At 47.8% G+C, this 19,606-nt stretch overlaps 2 protein-coding genes across 2 annotated transcripts in view; one reads left to right on the top strand and one right to left on the bottom strand.

Annotated features, from left to right (window-relative positions):
• Positions 1 to 2,067, top strand: part of DDX31 (DEAD-box helicase 31) — a 68,697-nt gene extending 66,630 nt beyond the window's left edge. The window contains exon 20 of the mRNA XM_077836047.1: positions 1,692 to 2,067. Coding sequence (XP_077692173.1) covers positions 1,692 to 1,839 — 148 coding nt within the window. The 3' untranslated portion in view covers positions 1,840 to 2,067. The remainder of the gene's footprint in view (positions 1 to 1,691) is intronic.
• An 8,582-nt stretch (positions 2,068 to 10,649) lies between these two features.
• BARHL1 (BarH like homeobox 1) lies at positions 10,650 to 19,034 on the bottom strand. Its single transcript, XM_077836138.1, has 3 exons — positions 18,575 to 19,034; positions 13,870 to 14,092; positions 10,650 to 10,944 (listed from the first exon to the last, which is right to left on the bottom strand). Exons 1-3 carry the CDS (start codon positions 19,032 to 19,034, stop codon positions 10,650 to 10,652), a joined length of 978 nt encoding a protein of 325 aa, XP_077692264.1.
• Positions 19,035 to 19,606: the final 572 nt, after the last annotated feature.

The following is a 19,606-nucleotide window of genomic DNA, read 5'->3' as shown; positions in this document are numbered from 1 at the left end:
TTGTCCCCTGACTGCCCCCTCCTGGCACCCCCCACCCCCATCCAACCCCCCCCGTTCCCCAACCCGTGACCACTCCAGAACCTCCACCCCATCCAACCGCCCCCTGTCCTCTGCCTGCCCCCCCCGGAGACCCCCGCCCCTAACCACCCACTGCTCCCTGCCTGCCCCCCAGGATCCCCTACCTACCCAACTGTTTTCACCGCCGCGCGCGTGCCGCCCCCTCACCATGCCTCTCAGAGTGGCAGGAGTTCGCAGCCCTGCTGCCTGCGCATTGGCGTGGCTGCGAGGGAAGGGGCCGGGGGCTAGCCTCCTGGACCAGGAGCTCAGGGGCCGGGCAGGATGGTCCCGCAGGCCGTAGTTTGCCCACCTCTCCTATAGAACCACTAGAAGATCCATTTTGGAATGTAGCAGCCAGTCAGAATACAGTTGTCTTTGCAACAGACTCCGGTGTGGAAGCTGTCACAATTCCAGGTAACTGTACCTGTCTTCCCCCTCAGAAGTCTGGCTCATCAGCCATCACCTCTCTTGGGGGAGACCTGCATCTCTCTTCTTCCTGACTGGGGTTTTTCCAGGCTGCACAATTCCGTACCTACACTGTGTTATTTGCCCGCAAGCCAGAGTGCCTAAACAGGCCAGCGTCGGTGGCTCTCTCTTCAGAGGCCAGAATTGCCCTCATGTATAAGTTACCACACAGCAAGCACATGTATTCTTAAGGTGGAAGAATCAAAGAGAAAAAGTACTAAAAGAATAAAAGAGCCTAGTCACATGCTAATAAACTTACTCGAGATCACCCTGCCTGCCAACTCCTGCGGGTGCTCTGATAGGAGTCAATCCTTCAAACCCTTGTGTTTACAAGTTCATAACAGCGATAGCTCAGAACAAGCAGACTCATGCATACTTTTCCCTTATACAACTTGATCTTCCTATTCCAGGTATAGATAATCCATATGGTCCCTTCCTCAGGGCATAGCTTCAAAAGGCTGGGGTTTTGCATACCTGGGGAGGAGGCCAGGAATTTGTATTCACGTCCCCCTAGATATTTCTCAGGAAACCCACTTCATACGTATTACCCCAAAAGACCATTCTTGTCTGCTGCATTGTTCAGTATGGTCCTTTGGTCAGCCAGGCCCACAATAATACAGAATCTTTGTATCTCATACAGTGGACTCCAAAGATACTTAAACTTAGTTCAAGAAGGTTTTTCCAGGCTATTGCAGGCAATTGCCGTATCTGCCACAAAAGTCGACAAGTTGTATGTGTTGTTTGCAGGCTACTGGCAGAAATAATTGTCTTGGGTTGGGGTATTTGCTTTTTTAGCACAGGGTTTAGTTCTGTTATAAAATGTTTTCATTGCTCAGTGTCTTAAGGCTGGGGGTTTTTTTATTTGAAAACTGCTGTGTCACACACTTCATCAGCCGTCAGCACAGCCCCCCCCACCCCACCCCCGCCAGAGCATTTGTTCAGAACAAAGGCTCCCTTTTAAAAATGGCATGATATTTTGCCACTTTTATGAAAAACCTGTCACAACAATATCTAATTCTGCATGAGACAGAATTTAAAAACAGGCATCAAGGAGAGGAAGCTGCTAATGCGCAAATGTCACTTGCACAGCTGTAGAATAAGTAACCCACCAAACTGGATTTCAAAAGGAAAGAAATATAAACCCCTTCTCTTTGCTCTCTTCTTTTCAGGCCTGACCTTCGCAGGAAAACCCAAGGCAAACGCCGCCTGGCTGAAATCTTGCGATCTGAATACTCTAGTGGGATGGACTCTGGTGTATCCAAGGTCAAGAGAAAGAAAAAACATGGAAAACCTGGCAACCAGAAAATGCTGACCTGAACTGGGAGTTTCCAGCCCTTTGCTGCAGAAACTAGTTCTGGAGAATGCATGGGGCAGAAGGCAAAGGGACATGCAACGCAAACTGAGGTGCACCAGAATTTAACTGAATTTTTAAAAGGCTAAACCCTCAGAGAGCTGAGCCTCCAGAAGACCTGAATGGGGCTGAAATCAAACATGTCCTGTTCTCAGTCAAGATTGCTCCATTGCAAATAAACGCAGCTTCATGAAGATGCACAAAGTTTCTAAGTTTTGCAGTTTTAAGCCATGACCATTGTTTTTGTAAAGAAAATTTGGAGCAGTCACATGAAGTGTAGGGGGAAATGTGCAACCACCAAAATATAAAGTGACCATCAAATGGGTTAAGATAGGAGCGGAGTTCATTGGGGCGATTATGATGTTTAAAAGGTCTATAGGAACCAATTGTTTAATTTTTTTTAATAGAGAAAGCTGAAGTAGTGCAGTGGGCATTACTACCTTAGTTGCTTATTCTAAGGTTAGCTAGTATGCAAGCCTTAGTCTGACCTGAACAAACTGTGGCATTTGGGCCAGATCTCAATGGCATTGAAGTGAATGGCAAAACTCCCAGTCACTTAGGAACAAGATTGTATGTAAATAGACAAAGGACCAAATGCTCTGTTCCCTACTCCTGTCTCGGGCAAAATTTATAGGTAAGATTTGTCCCTGAATCCTTCAGGATTTAGCCACATGTAATGTCTTGCTTCTCAGCACAGAAAAGTCTGAGAGGAGCATTTCTAACACTTAATGATACCATCATTTTGTAGCGCGCTTTGTTGCTTATTCTGAAAAGCACATTGACTTTAGCTGTTCCTGGCATCGGTCAAGCTTATTTATTTATTTTCTTCTCCTTTTCAGGAGTATATTGTAGGCTAATTGATTTGTCTCCTTGTGTTCCCCTGTTTGCCTTTGAAGTGGAAAGACCCAACAGCTGGAATTTCTTCCTTCCTTTATTTATTTTATTCCTCATCAGAACCCAGGAGGGAGGGGACTCCTGGGAGTTCTTTGTGGTGTGATCTGAGAGAGGCTGTGATTGGGCCCGTTCATGATTGCCTTGCACTTGGAACGAAATCCTAGCCCCTTTGAAGGCAATAGCAAAACTCCCCGTGACATCAGTCGGGCCAGGATTCTGTTGGGTCATCATTCTGTGCAGGAGATGGTGCTTTCTCAAGGCCTGGTCTGAGATTGCAGAATGAGTTTCCCACTGGAACTACGGACCTTCACAAACTTCACCACCTTCCGCTCTGAGTGCAAGGCTCATGGCGTCAGTCTGCCTTCTCTAAGAAAAGGACAGAGCAAACACACATGCTAAAAAACAAAATAAACCCCAACCAAAACACAAACCCTACCAAAACAGTGCGCTCCACTGCACACACCATTCTACCCTGGGGAGAGGATGAGAGAGAGAGAACAAACTACACATGACAGATGTTAGTCATGTCGCCTAATGCACGACCGTAAGGGGCTCAGATAGAACAGCAAGGAGGGTGGGATAAGAACGTATATGAAACTGAATTCACAGCAGTGCAAAGTGGGCTTAAAATTTGCCCGAATCAGCATGGTATCCACTTGGCACGGAGATAAGTGATGACACACGATGCGGAGTAACAGTGAGTTGGGTCTCGTGTTGCAGAAGGGGAGCAATCAGTCCAAAAGTGTGTATTTTGTCAAGAACAATTCTTCCCTTCTCCCGGGCGATCACTGAACAGCGACTTCCTGGTTTGACAGCAGTAGTTTTTGAGAAAGAAGGATGTGGAAAAACTGAAGGGCAGAGAGTAGGAGGGCAATCAGCATTTATTAGATTAAAATTAAATAAAGAAACCACCCTCCTGATATTTGTGGGAGGGGAAGGGAATGGGAAATCAGGTTTAAAAAACAACCTGAGGCTGAAAATGACTCATCATGTGATGCAGAAAGTGTAAGCTTGGGGAGAATTGATCCTGTGCATGAAGGGTGGGAAAAGTATGACCTTCTCCAAGCTGATTGTCATATGAGAATTAATAGAGACTATTGGTGAATTTATAATACTAAAGACCAGACAACACATGTCAGTCAGACATTAGGAAATCTCTTCGCTCTCTGTGTTATTGGGGCATGTAATGGGCTTGATGAAACAGTGAGCCATTAAGCTTTTTTACCTGTATACTTTTCTCTGTGAGCCGCACCATCTTTTAGTTGAGAGCTGCGGATTAATGCTGAGTGATTCTGGGAAGGAAGGTGGGGGAGATCATCAGGAAAAATGGTAAAGGAAATAGATGTATAGTTAAAGAAAAGTCCAAGATCTGATCATGATGTTGAGGTCCCTTCTGCAAACCTCTGGATTTATGGGTGGGTTTATCTGTAGCTAAATTCTGCTCTCAGTTACACCTGTGCAGCCGAACTGATTGCATTGTCTGTCCCAGAATCTGTATTCTGATCTAGTTTATCACTTTACTGCCCAGATAATACAGGAAGGAAGATGTAGCAGCTTTAGCTAAATTTAAACCACATTTAATATAAATCATACAATATAAATATTGAGTGTTGCTCTTGGTATAGAGATTCTATCTCGGCTGTGTGAAAACCTCAGCATAATTCTACTGTATATTTGTCTGTATCTTTAAATTTTAAAGGGCGCCTTTATTGTCCCATTGACTTTTTGTTTGATTTCAGAGCAGAGTTTGGTTTTAAAAGTGATAACGCCTTTTGTTTTTAATTTTCAGTTAATCCCACCTCTTCTGATATGCTGCACTTCAGATTTCCATTCATATATACCCTTACAATCAAGGAATTCTATTCCTGGTGTGTGGATGGAGCCTGGAATTCTCATTCCAAAAAACGCTCCTGCACTTTCTCGCTTACAATCTAAATAAACATGAGTCCAAAGATGTAAGATCCATGGGGCAGTGACCATATCTTTGTCTGTGTCTGGCGTAGGGCCAAGTAAGGGGCCAGATCCAACTCTCTTTTCAAGGTCAGAAAGGGCCCTGCGTGGGTGGGACTGGTACAATTGTGCTGCACAATTGGGGCAGACTAGCAATTCATGCTCTCCCAGAGGCTAAGTGGAACCATCCCAAGAAAGCTGAAGTTGGTGCATCATCCCGTGGGTGCTTTTGATCTCCACTGACTCCCCATTTGCTTCAGAAGAGAATTCAAGATTCTGCTCCTAATGTACCTTTGGGCTGGGGCCTGGTTCCAGCAGAGACTGCCTCTGAGACCCTCCAAGACAGCTACGCTGCGCAGATATTTGAAATGCCCCAGATTTCACCTCTCAGATGCTGGCAGGGGGAGGTGCTGTTGGTGGTAGGGCTCCACTTGGGGCTTCCTTTCCAGAAGATCAGGCTGAGCGTGTTCAGATCTAAGTTGAAGACACACCTTTGCTATAAAACCTTTTCCCTGGGCCAATGCCTGTAATCAAAAACAAAACAGCAAAACTTCCCTGCCCATCCAAATTCTCATTCCTCTGTAACCCAGGGGAGCAGAGAGAGAAACACCATTTGTTCAGGACTCGTGCTTCAGCATAATTTGTTCAGTGCTTAGATGCTAGGGTAATAGGTGCCTTGTAAATACCTTTGATGGAGAGCTACTGCAGCGTGATGATTCTGCTGATCTGTGGTCTGGAATGGAGGGAAGGGGGGTATTCCTTCAGCCTCTGCAGAGAACCCCACTCTGCTGCCTGACCACTCAGGCTGTGACCTTGTTCCAGCATTTGGCACAATGGTTGCACCTGTTTACACCTGAAGTCAACGGTTAGAAAGGATCATTGACAGTCCCTGCATTGAGAAAGGAACAGACTAGCGATCCACAGGCATGTATATATCCTTAAGTGAATCACTGCTTATACAGTATAAACAGTAGGCCAGACTCTGATCTCACATAGACTGGTTGGGATGCAGAGTAATCTTACTGACTTTCATGGAGTTGCTTCAGATTTACCATGTTCTAAATGGGAGCTGGGGTTAGCCCCCTTGTCACCCATTCCTCCTGCAGCCAGCTCCCTTAAAACCGAAAGAGCAAAGAATGAAGATGGACCACAAAGTTCGACAAAAGATCCTTTCTGTGCTTGGAAACCTAGATTGCATTTATAGTGGGCCTGACAATTGTACTAATTTGTTGATGTTTCAGAACCCAAACTCTGAACAGAAAGCAAAAGATTAATGAAATGTTTGTCAAGGAAAATCTTGGCCCTTGGGGGAAAAATAATCCTTGGACTAGAACAGTTGTAGTCTTGTAGCTGGTTTCTTTCACATGACTGATACATCTCATCCAGCATTTGATTTCAAAAGTTTTTTTGTTTTGTTTTAAAGCCATTGCACCGGGTTTAATTCCACTAAGAATTCTCCAGGGATTTTATTCTTTGCTTTAGAGTAGAGCCCAGGATTGCAGCTGCACTTGGCAAGATGTTGTACAAACAGCTAGTAATAAAGCAGGCCCTGTCCTGAGGACCATTGCATTCCAATTTTCAGTATATTGGGGAAAGATAGTCTTGTGGCTAAAGCACAGAACTAAGACTTGATGCAGCTGAATTCTATGTCCACCTCTGACACAAACTTGCTCTATGATTTCTTTGGGCAATCTCTTCCCCCGCCCAATGCCTCAGTTTCTCCATTTGTAAAATGACGATAATACCCTACCTCAGAAGGGTAGTGTGAGGTTAAATGTTTTAATGGTTTCAAAGCACCTTGGGATCCTCTTACAGAAGGTGCTATTTACATGGGAAATATACTTCATTATTATAAAGGGCGTATACTCAGTGTGGTGTTTTCACTAAATTGTGATTTTAAAAAATTAACTGTTTCTTTTACTGTGAGTATTAAAGCTCCCTTAAGGAAACAGCTCTAACGTTCAACACCTCTCCACTTTCTTTACCAGAAGGACTCTAGTTTGGTCAGTTCCTATTCCCTAAGCTTGATATTTCTTTTGGACTGTAGCCTTGGTTTCTCCTACTGTAGTAATTTTAGCACAAACACTGTGCTAGTTAATATTTTAATAGGCTGGTTAAAATCCACTTTACCATGGAGGTTTCCAGCTTCTTCCAGGTGTGAATTAGCAAAACAAATTTAAATATTGCCATTCTAAACTTGTAGGGAAGCTTGTACTTCATTAATGTAAGAGATGCAATCTGCTAAGAGGTACAAGGACAATTAAATATTAGAGAATGTCTTTGATTTACATTCCTACTGGGTAAATGTAAGAAAGGTTGCTGTATTTTCTCTGCCTTCACTCTCACAAAATGAAAAGCGCACCCAGTGCAAGTTGTCCTTTGATAGATTTTTAATATGATTTTAAAGAGTGTTGTTTGGCCTCATTCTTATTCAATGAGATTAATTTAAAGCACTTATCCCCTGGGTTTAAGTCAATCCATGTAGGATTTTGGACTGGGTTTGTTGCATGGGGGGTTTTGTTTGCATGCTGCTCTGAGAGACTCCTTTCCCACTTCATTAACCCTGAGCTGGGGACAATCCCTCCCATCCAGAGCCGGGGATTTACCAAACCCCACCATTCAGATGCAAAGAAACAGCACCCTCCACAAAGGCAAGGGGGCTGCTTGACTTAATTAGTTGCTGTGCATTTTGCAAAATTATAACAATGCTGACATACTGTCAGGAAGAATACAAAACAAAATAAATAGAAACAGGGTCAGCTCTGGATTTGGCGTTCCTTAGGCCTGGGAGATTCTGGGTGTTATTTCTTCGAAGGCTTTTTCCACCACCCCATCCTCCCCGAGATCTCTCCATCGTTGCCATTTACATGGAGATCCCTGGCCCAGCCTGGTCCCCCTCCTTTCCCAGCGTCCCTCGCTGTAGTAATCACTCCTGCTGCAGGGGCTGGTCAGGGGCTAGTTGTTTTTGATCAGCAGCAGTTCGCCCTGCCCGAGATAGGGTCCCATCACGGCGCCCCCCGGGGCGCGGTGCTAGCGGCCGGGGGAAGGCGTGGGGCCCACCACGCTGCAGCCGGGGGTCATTGGGGTGGTTAGTGGCGGGGGGGTGTGACAGGTGATGGGCGCTAGACTTGGCCTGGGCTCTGTGCTGAGAAGTTTGCAGAGCTGGGTTGGGGGAGGGGATGGCCGGGGAGCTAGGACCTGCTGCAGTCTAGGGTCCCGTCTCCCCCCCACCCTGCACGGGAAGGGCAGCGTGCGCTCAGACGGGAGTTGTGCAAGGAGCCTGGCCCACAGGTTGGCCGGGGGGGCGGCCCAGGGCTAAGCCTCGCAGCCCATCTGTCGGGTCCCCGGGACGGGTAGCCGCTCTCAGCCTGTCCCGGTGACCAGCTGCTGGGCTAGCTGGCTGCAGCCAGATGAGCGACACTTTTAAAGGGTGGAAACAATCCATTTTCCAAAGCGATCATTTAAAGCACTTAGGCAATTACACACTTAAGATTAGCGTTAATAATTCACCAGGACCGCGGCTAGCCCTGCGCCAGGGCTCCTCCACCCACCACCCCGCAAGGTGCGAGGGGCCGGGACAAGGGGGCTGCCAGGGATCGCGGGGGCTGCCGGCTCTGCTCCCCACATGCCAGCACTGTGGCGCTGCTTGGGTTTCCTCTGGGGCTGATCCTGCTGGAGACTAAATCGGGAGTGGCTCTGGAGTCAGAGGGCCTGATTCCTCCCAGGGGTAGAAATCAGGAGCGACTCCCTGGCAGTCAGGGATGAGTCTCCTTTCTCTGAGACACGTGTGTAAATCAGCATTGACTTCTCTTGAGCGGGTGGAGTTACAACCCAGCAGAATCAGGCCCCCTCTTTGAGTGGCCAAAATACGTTTGCCCGTGGGTGAGAATCGTGGAAACTTCCCCCACCCCCTTCCCTTCGGCTTCTTTGATCAGCCAGAGTAAACACCATAAAAAGGCCGCGAATGACTGGATCTGCTTGTTTGTAAAGAAGTTTATTTCCACATTTAAAAAAAAAAGAGAGAGAGCGAGCCAGAGTTTTGTTTTGTTTTTCTTTTCTGATCTCTTTAAAGCCGAATTCTCCTTCGCTTCTTTTCCTTGCAAAGTCCAGACAGGAGAACCCGGGAATACAGACTTACAAGAATCACTTACACAAATACGTCCTCGGGGTTCACAAATAAATAATTCATATACATTTTGCACACAAGTATTTACAATTTTTTCTTAGTTACATACTCTCGGGTTAGCATGAAAGGGCTCCTCTTACTCTAGGTAACACTGCGACCCAATGGGTCGGTGCCATGGGGCGAGCTCCGAGCTGTTCATTATGGATCTAACGAGGGTCCAGATGTTGTATGTTTCATGTCAGCACACGCGGGCCATCCGCCTACCTACCCCCATTTCTGCACAAGTAGAATTGTTACTTACAAAGGCCAGGAACGGATGCCCATCGCAAAGCGCGGCCTGGGGATGGCAGAAAGGAGAATGGCTAAGACTTGGGAACAAACAAACCAACAAAAATGAGAAGCCATGCTCAGGTGAGCTAGTTTATTGGCAATTACCTTTGCCTCATCCTCCAGTCCTTGCTCAGGCAAAAACCATTGAAGTCGGGCGCGTGTTTAGCATGAGGGAAGTCTGTCTTTCTTTCTTTCTTTCTTTTCTTTCGAGGAAGTGTGTTTAGAACTGCAAGGAACTGGAAACTCCAGCCTGAAGTTAGCCAGGAGCTGGTCCTGCTGGTGAAATAGAGCTTCAAGCCGGAACATAATTGGAACGCAGTGAATTCTCTGAATGAAAACAAAACCTGAGATGTGTTTAACGGTGTGTCTCCTACACCCAGAATCCTAAACCTCGTCTTGTTATTGATCCTTTAAAACGTAATACGGCTCTTTTTTTTTTTTTTTTTTTTTTTTAAAAAAAGGCTTATTTAGCAGATTAATTCGGTTCCTCTCTTCAAACTAACTCCGTCTGAAGGGGGAACGCTTCTGAATTCGGCAACTTGTGGAGATTCCTTATTTGATCTTTGGGTATTATCTGTCCCCAAGTCTCCTTTAAAAAGAAAAGGAGAACTTGTGGCACTTGAGAGACTAACCAATTTATGAACACCCATTGTTTCATGTTCTCTGTGTATATAAATCTCCCCACTGTATTTTCCACTGCATGTATCCCACGAAGTGAGCTGTAGCTCAGGAAAGCTCATGCTCAAATAAATTGGTTAGTCTCTAAGGTGCCACTAGTACTCCTGTTCTTTTTGGGGATACAGACTAACAGGGCTGCTACTCTGAAACAAGTCTCCTTTGTGTGTGTGGCAAAGTTTAGTGCTAGAAAGCGGGGGAAGGGGCAGAAAGGCCTCAATGGGCAAAAAGAGAAGGGCGGGGGGGTGAAGCCGGAAAAAATCTGTGTTGTGCGTGTGCGCGGGAGGGGGGAATTATATCCCCTCAATGTTTTTAAGGAGGATATTTTTCAGTATTGAAAGGTCTTTCGGAATCGTCTGTGTCTGGGCGATCACAAAAGATTTGTCTATTTGTGTGTTTCCTCCTAGCTCCTCCGTGTCTCCCGCCCACCCCAGAGTTGAACAGATGCTTTCCAGGAAGTTTGAGTTGTTGTTTGTTAGGTTCCCTTTCTCCATTGCTAGGAAGGCGATCTCTCACCCCCTTCCAGGTTAGGCAGCGCGGATCACCAACCGCATCGAAAGAGCGCGCGAGATTTTCCTTTGATGTGTTTTTTCCTTTCCAGGTTCCTCTTGCTCCGTTAGGGTGAACGATGGTTTTGTGTGGTGGCTAGGCTGGGGTTGAAGTGCCAAGGATCCGGCCCGCCTCTCTCCCCCCCCCCCCAGGCTCGGGGTACAGTTTCTGATGGTCAGGGCGGTCTACGCAAGGGAGCAGAGGGGGCCTCTTGGCTTCCTTGGCAGCGGGCTTTGCTGCGAACTCGGCGCTTCACCGCGGTTGAGCCGCTCGCGGGAGGACGCCTGCCAGGGGGGGCAAAGGTGGGGGCGGCTCGCTACCCCCCTGCAGTCCGTGAATGAGGATCCGGGGTACCAAAGGTCTCTGCAAAGCCGGGGGAGGGGCGCTGGGACCCCGGTACAGATAGAGAGCCGCTCCGGGGTCCAGGTTGGAGACCAAGCTCTGCGGGTAGAAATAGGGAGATGGGAACATTCGCTGGAGGGCTGAATAATTCCCAGCTTCTGCCAGTAGCTCCAGTCCCACTGCTGTCTGCCTCTTCCACTTGGTCCTGGGGAGGGAAGCCAAGATACGCGGGTCAGGAGAGAGCCAGCATGCTACAGAAAAGCAGCCCCGGGGGTGCACCCCCACTCCTCCGACTGAGCGGACGTGGCCAAACCGCCGGCCTTCCATGGGCAAGAAACCTGAGCACCCTTCCAGAGTTTGCAACGCTCCAGCCCCGGCTCTCTCAGGAGCAGCTAAGCCCCTGGAGACCTCTGCAGCCCCTCCCGCAGTCAGAGGTGGGAGAGATTTGCAGCGCCCGCACCTGATATAGCTCGGGTGAAAGCTGTGGAATCTTTCACACCCCCTCACACGCCTGTGCTGAACCGCAGGGCAACACAATCATTGATCTGCATGTTCCATGCTATGCAGCCGATGAAGGGGGCTGTAGCCCCCCAAAGCTGATGCTCAAATAAATGTGTTCGTCCCTAAGGTGCCGCAAGTCCTCCTGTTCTTTTTATTGAGCTGACGATTGTTTCCAGAACCCAAATCCTCTTCCCGCAGCGATTTATTACCCCGACGGCCAGGAACGCGGGTGGACTCTCTGGATGTTAACTTTGCGAATATTAACGTGAAGTGTGTGTGGGGGGGAGGGGAAATTGACAAGAGTATTAATTGCCCTCTATTTGTACAAGCCCACGTATAGCACAGTATGTTAGCTATGCCCCCCGGGCAAAATGTGTATATTTTATTGCGTGTTGTGATCATGAGAGAGGTATTATTATTTATTAGTCACTCACAAGTATATAACGTAACAGATAGTATGTCTGATACCAGTTGCCTGAATATATTTTTTCAGCTCAGGCAAATGGCATCAGACATACTCTCCGCTATATTGTGTGTGTAAGAATAATTAATAATAATATGTGATCACAGCACATGGTAACATGTAACTGCACATACGCTGATCTACAGTGATTGGAAACATCCATCTCTAATTTGCCAGCTCAGGCAGGTGATTATCTTTCTATCTGTCTGATGTGATCATATATGATGATCACATGCTAAGACAGAATCACACGCTCTCCTGAAGAGTTCGGCCCTCTCAGACATTTGGATTCTTGTTGGTTTCTAATCAGTGCGCTGGGTTCTTAAAACGTTCACACAAGCCCCAGAAAATCACTTAAACCAAATTTAAACCGGTGTTTAAAAAGTTCAGGTTTCAGATGAAGCTAGAAGGAAGACTGAATTCGTGCAAGGCCTTTTGGAAATCTGGGGAGAGAAATAGCACCTGGAATTTTTTATCGCGGCCTTAGGAGTTTAGTTGAAACCAAATAAATAACCCTAAACGGGGAAACTAAACTCTCACCGCAAAAAAGCGAAATGTTGTGATCGGTTTCTAAATGGCAATATTAAAGCATTGATCAGACCCGACCTGAGAAATACCCACATCGCTTTCTCTCTGGGGGTAGGAAAGAGAGAGAATAAACTACCCCAAGGAGCAGCCTCCTAGCTGGGCGATTTTATTTTGCGTCCTCCGAATGTCAGACCACAGCCGCCCCCGCGCCCAGAAACAGGGTGAACTTTACTGGGCTGCGGGTCGTGCTGGAACCCAGACGTGTTTGCTGCTCCTTTTGTTGCGATGACAATCGTTCTCCAGACAATGGCCGGAGCAGGGGTCAGAGCCCTGGGATGCACGTCGGGGCAGGCGGCCGGGGATCAGCCGAGCCTTTGACAGTTTTGTCGCTGACGCGCTAGGCCCATTTCCATCCTTAAATTATTCATCATCATCATAATTGTGTAATTACTGTAACTGGCGTTAATTATGGATGCCCGGGATTTATTATTAATGGGCCGATGTGTTATGCTGTTGTGTTTATCGAAAAGGACATTTCTTCCTTTTTCCTGAACGGTTGTTGGGGTGGGGGGGGACTTCCTGTTACCTGGATTGGGGGGGGGGGGGCTGGGAATAGGAGACCCACACGGATAGCACGGAGGGGGGCCATTGCTGCTGGTGTTTTGTTTTTTAAGCCAGTGACTATTAAAAGGAGACGAGGAAGACACGTGTTGCTTCGCTAGACCGCGGCAAGGCCCGGTGTGGAAGGAGCCAGGGGCTGCTCTCTACCTTTCCAGCCCCGTGTGCCCATGGCTGGGTGGCTCATCTTCATCCCTTGTTCCCCAGCCTTTGTATGGGGGCGGGGGGGCGGGTTCTGCTTTCACGCAGACACAGGTATTGTCACCCATTGCACCCCCACCCAGGTATCCACTCTGCTGGGGTTTGGGGGCAGGTCTTCCAGCGCTTGCGTTTTTCATTGTGATTTTATGAAGAGCCCGTTCTAGGAGCGGCGTCCGAGCTTGGGGTGGCCAAACTGCCGCCTTCTGCGGCGGGGTCGGGCCCGATCCTGGTCCATGCCACCCGCCCCCCCCCCCCGCGCCCGCTTTCCTTGGCGCCCAGCCGGGCTGCTGGTTGGTACACGGGCGGATTTCCTGGGCTCCCGCTCGGGGAGGTTTGGTTTTAAAGATAAGGGGCTGTCTGTCTTCCTGTGGTGGCTATGGTTAAACCTGCCAAAGCGGAGGCGTCCGGCTGCGGTTCGCAAATCCCCGCTGAGCATTGCCACTCCGCGGCAAGCAGCGGGCCGCTTTCAGCCGCCCATCCCCTCGGGCCTGGCCTTTGCAGCCTGCATTCAGACCCAGTCTTTTTACCTTTGCCAGATAAAACCGCGCCGCAGCCTATGGTCCCCGCTCAGCACGCTCCAGCCCGGGACCTGGCACCCCAGCTACCTGGGCCCCCGCCCTTCAAACCCCCGCCCTTCGGACGCGCTGGGAAACCTGGGGGCTTTCAGGGACTCGCTTCAAAGCCACTTCCTAGTTGGTGTCTTGGGGAAAGCCTGTTTAGTGCACCTCTGCGGAAGATGCTGTGGGCCCAGAGGTTGCCCCCGGAACTCCCCTGGGTCCGGGGTGGGAATCAGGGAGATTTGCGCTGTGCTGTTTTTACCTTCTGTTCTGGTACCACGTTTTCACTTGGGTGTCAGTGAGGTTGAGGGAGGCCGCCAGCTCCATCCTGTCCTGCACACTCAGGTATTTCTGCCTCTCAAAGCTCCGCTCCAGCTGGGCGAGCTGGTGATCGGTGAAGGCGGTGCGGGCTTTGCGCGGCTTTTTCAGCCTCACCGGGGGGCTGTCCCTGGAGCTGGAGATTTCTCGGTCCCCTTCTTCTTTCACTAGAGGGGGAGAAAGAATGCACATCGTGTCAGGGCAGAAAGAGAGGTGATGCAAAGCGGCTCTGGGTCGCTTCCTTGCAACAGCAGGAACAGAGAGGCTCAGGCAGAGAAAGAAATAAGTATCACACGCACACACCCTGCCCGGCTATTGTTTTGCAAATGCAAGCGGGCGAGTTTGCCCTGAGTTTTTTGCCTTCTCTCCTAGGCCCTGGTGCTCTCTGATCACGGCTGCCTTTTGGCTCTGTGAGGTTGGTGATGGGATTCAAATGTCATGCCGCTCGGAAGGAGGGTAATGCAGAAGAAGTTGGAAAAATAAGAGCAAATGCTGGGCATGACCGGATATGAGAATAGTAGCCAATGGTCCATGTTTCGTTTGAATACCAGAGATGCAGTTCAAAGAGAGAGAGAGAGAGCGAATGAATTCCTGGGGAAAAGGCTAATATATCCAGAGTATGTATAGGATACACCCAGGATTGACCCGTATTTTGTCTTTTAGTAGAAATCCTCATTTAAAAATATATATATAATTCTGCGAGCTCTTTGATTGAGTCCCTTTACATTTCCTCCTCCGCTGTCATGCCTGACAACGGAGTTTCCCCATCTCCTCTAGGTTTACTCCAGTCAACCCGACCAATGCTCTTGCAATGATGGATCGGTTGATGTTTGTACAGGAAAAATCAAGTATGTGTGTGGAGGGGGGGGAGGATCTGGATTTGCAGACCATAAAGTTGTGGAGCTGCGGATTTGGTGTTAGTGGGGGGCTTGTTAGCATGGCCTACTTTTTAATTCATGTAATGCTTAAAAAGAGCCACTTTTCACTGACAAATGATTGTTAATATGCTGTAAAGAAATGCGTATATCTCTGAGTAGGGCATACGGCGCACAGGCATAAGACAAATGGAACCCTTAAATGGGTAGAAGGAAACATTTGAGAAGTGGTGCTGTGAGGCCAGGCTTTTGCCATGATTTAACTTTTAAAATGCCTAATGAGAGGTTTTATTGATGGTTCATTAACGCAGGAAAGTCTCTGTGTGTCTATAATATACACACAAGCAGATCAATATATTACAGAGACGCTGATGGCTAGAAAGAATGATTTACACCCGAAAACATCTGTACGAGATTGGAAAATCTAAGCAAGAAAAGCTCTGTTTTTCCCCCCTCCTGAAAGAGATTATGTAACAAAAAGCTTCAGTTTATATAAATTGGCTGCATTAGGTTTTTACAGGGGTTTATGGTAAATTTCATTGTGAAAGGTTTTAGAAGTGACAGGGCTGTAGTTGAATGCGAGTTGATTTCTCTCTGTAGGAAGACAATAATCCGGTTAATTGAGCCACCAGGGAACGAAACCCTTCAACCAGAAATCCAGAATCTAGCAGACCAGATAGAGACAAACCCGCTGAATAGCTCTTAAACATGAGATTCTGTTTCATTTAATGGCGAAACAAACACCCACCCACCCCCATCTTCTCCCCCTCCAAAAATAAAATAAAATCAAATACGGGCCGGTGGAACCAGTAGCCTGTGACTTCTGCAAAGAGGATAGTTTGGGAAACACCCTTTCAACGGAATCTTCACGATGTTTATTTCAGGTCTCAGAGTGAAGCGATCGGGGAGAAACTTTGGGGATTATTTGATTGGCCATTAAAGTTATTGCAGATGTAGCTGCATTTCCTTAGACGGCCATTGGAATTTGAGAAACAGGATTTGAGCCAAACACTTAAACATTATTAAAGTTTGGACTTCTCAAAAAAGTTAATTGGGAAAGAGAGAGAGAGAAATGACTGAGTTTGGAATCGATTGTTCTCCCGGATTCCCAGAATCCCTGTTTAGCCACTGAACTTCCCTTTGGATTTCAGTCCAACTGAACACAAAAGAGTTTCTCTGATTTGCTCTACGACTAGTCAACACAGCTGCAAAATATGTTTAGCCCAGTATTTAGATGAGGTGCGGAAATAAAATAAAATAAAACACCTCCCTTAAAAGCTATTGCTTTGAAAAGCTCGCTCAATTATTAAGGGAGTTTTTCTTGTACATATCAGGGTTCCCCCCCCCCCACTTAAAAAAAGTTCATGTTTTGGCTGCATAGAAACTCATGGGAAGCGTTTATTTTTCATCTGGGCTCAATCCCGAAATCCTTGTGTGCCAGCACGTTTTAAACAACCCTCCCATTGAACTCGGGAGCCTCTGTCCGTAAAGCAATCGGGCGCTCAGGGTTATTTACATCAATGGGAACGACTGGCTTCAACACGGAGTAAGGGGCCCTATCTTTGGGTCTGGGCCTTATATTTTTAAACAATTAAACAACTAGTTGCTTGTTACCATTCGATGCATGAAATGGTTTTCCGTTCCCGCTGTATTTTATTCGAATGGAAACACACAAGCTACGAGTTTCTCCTGATAGGGAAGGGGAAAGCTGTCTTTGACTGCGGACTCCGCCTTGCACTGGGGAAGGGCTGGTTACTGCTAGTTGCCTTTTATTAATTTTATTATTATTATTCATTATTATATATTATTTAATCGATTACTATGAAATGCAATTTGTCAGCTCCCACTTGCGGGCAGCCTGGCTGTGCATGGCTTTGACAAGAAATCTTTCATGGTAAAAACTGGTTTGAAAAATTTCCTGTTGAGGATCAAATCGACATATATAGTTTATATTTTTTGCTTGAGGGGAGATACAAGCGTGCATTTCTTTTTCTACCTAGTTTCTTTCCCAGCTTGGCAGTTCTGAAAAGAGAGACAGGATTTAAACATAAAGAAACAAAAAAGCTCTTAATGTTGACTTCCATTTGATCACCTTCCTTCAAAAGACCGGAGTCAATTTCTATTCCTCCCCAGCCAGATACATTTCACTTCTGCTTATTGTGAGAGGAATGAGAATATAAAATGCAGCTTCATTCGGGCATATTCAGAAAGTTTCCAAAATCTGCTTGGCAAATAGTTTGCTACCTAAAATATATTTTTAAAGAGGCACGTTTCCCTTACTTCCCCATGAATAAATTTAATATTTAGTTGTTGCTGTTGGGGTTTTTTATCTGCTGTAAAATAGAGGATGGGAATTAATTATAATTAAAATCGTGAGGCCAGTAGGTAAAACATTATTAAGAAAGATACAAATAAATAAGCAGCCAAGCAGAGAAGATCAAAGTTCTCTTCTTCCAAGGAAATTCAGGCCTATTTTACCACATTCCTCAATCTTTCTTTCAGTCACCCATAAATACAATTCGCAGAAATTAGGAATGTTTGCAGCAGAAACCTTAATTCTGCCTGATGGGCCAGTATGCATTATTGCATCCGAGCGGCGCAGACTTCAAACGGCCCCTTTAAAATGATTGTATCCCTTGTGGACTTTGTGCAGAGGTTAGAACTAGCGATCTGTAATGTTTCCATGTTAAAAGTTTTAAAAGAAAGTGCGAGAGACCGAATACACTTGCAAGGATACACCACAATCAGACACAGCCGGGAAAAAACCCAACAACCCACCGGGGTTACAGAATGTCCCTCTCAAAAACGTGAAGTTAAAATCCCAGTCTCCTGCCAGGGTTTTTCACGAACTAGGATGAGAAGAACCTCTTCCTCCTTTCATGATGGAGCTTACCCACATTTGTACAGCTTGGTAATAGAGCTGATCCTTCTCGAACAGACTGGAGTGAAATTAATTCTGATCACCTGACGTTACTTAAACAATGCCTTATTTTTAAAAACTCGCACAGCTTTCCCCCGTGTCTAAAAGCGACGGACAAATCTAACGTGCTGGGCAACCATTTCTTTTCGGGCTCTTCTAATCTGGAAATAGCTCGGAAGCAAAATTCCAAGAGTCTAAAGGTTAATTCTCTATGCGTGATGGATTAGCCAATTACCTCCCGAAAATACAGAATGAAATTGCTAAAATAAAATATATTAATGGAGTTCTGGGGCATATACCACTCTTGTGATTCATAATTATTCAGATCTTTACAGGGGCAAGGAAATTCTGCGGGTTTAATCGAAGGAGCGTATTCATTTGTATTTTTTCTCCCCAAGTGATCTTTATATTCCTCAATCCAATGCTATAAATCTCCCCATCCCCCTCCTGACCCCACTTTTTAAAGTTCGGCCTGATTGTTTTAAACTCAAGCTTTGTGAAGTTTTCATTATTTATTCCTGATTGCTGGACTGTCGGCGGGAGGTGTAAAGAATCAGCTTCCTCCCAGACACAACCTACGGGCTCAATAGCAAATCAAGATTCACCCCCACCCCCAAGAAATAACAGGGAATCAAAATCACCCCACCATCCCCAATTCTCTTCCCAGAGACAGAGGACCAGCGCTTTCTTGGATGGGAAGGGGGAGTGCAGGAAATGTCAAGCTCTTTAAAATGCCTTCACAGCAGAGCGAGGAGTGAAAAGAAAGGCTGGAGGGGATGTTTTGAAAGCAATCCAATCGCTGGCTGGGGGCAGCTGGTCAGTAGCTCGGGCTCTCGCCTCCCCTCGGCTCTTACCTTTGTACTCCGAGTCCGACGAGGCGTTGCTGCTACTTTTGTCCATTTTCTCTCTAAAGTCCTCCCCGGGTTTGGCCGGGATTCGCCCCGCCGGCTCCGGGCCGCTCTGTCCATTGGTGCTAGAGTAAGGCGCGCAGGCTGCCAGGGGCTTGCAATCGGCGAGGATGTCCCTGATTAGGAAAGACGAGGTCACTGTTCTGGACTGGGAAGGCGCCGAGCCCTGCCCCGGCTGGAGGTGAGATTCCAAGCCCACGGCCACCCCTTGCCTGGGAGCCGCCGCCTCCAGGCATTCCTTCCCTGGCGAGTGGGGAGACGGGCACCCGCTGCTGACTTCGGAGCCGGGGCTTAGTTCCAGGGGGGACCTGCACTCCCCCATCAGCGGGTCTCCTTGGGGCGCGGCCGGGCTCCCCGCTCTGTGGGACAGGATGGAGTCGATCCCAAATCCGTTGGAGCCTTCCATGGCCAGGCTCGCCCCCCAGCCCCAGCCGATCGCTCGCACCCGGCACCTTTCAGGCGGACATTGACCGGCAGTCCGGACCTGGCGGGGGAGGGTGGGGCTGGGGCAAGGCAGAGTTCAGCGTGGGGTCCAGGGAGCCCGTTGACCAACAATTCCCGTGGGGCGCGGTGCATTAGATCCAAGGCTCAGCTCTCCTGCTTCAGCATCCCAGCCAGCTGCGGCCAGGGGGAGAGACAGACAGACAGACAGAGACAGACAGACAGGAAGAGAAAAAGGATTAAAAAGTCAAAGTTTGCTTGGGGGGGACCCCCCCTCGATTTAATCCTAACTCCACCCCCCACCCCCCTCCCCAGTACATCTATCAGCGCTGAACTCCGGCGCCCGCAGGGAGGAGGAGGAGGAGGAGGAGGAGGAGGAGGGGAAGGGGGAAATCGACCCAACGGGGTTTTCGGCGCCGTAACTAGTTAATGATTCAAAAATCAATGTGTGGGGGTGGGGGAGGGGGGGAGAAGGGGGGAAGGGTGCCCTGCCAGCACCTCGGCCGGATCCTGCTTTGGCGCTCAATAGCCAGGCTG

The sequence above is a fragment of the Eretmochelys imbricata genome, chromosome 16 (assembly GCF_965152235.1).
Source record: "Eretmochelys imbricata isolate rEreImb1 chromosome 16, rEreImb1.hap1, whole genome shotgun sequence".
Classification (NCBI taxonomy): domain Eukaryota; kingdom Metazoa; phylum Chordata; order Testudines; family Cheloniidae; genus Eretmochelys; species Eretmochelys imbricata.
The sequence above is the reverse complement of the archived record's forward strand: the minus strand, read 5'-3'. Positions and strand labels throughout refer to the sequence as shown.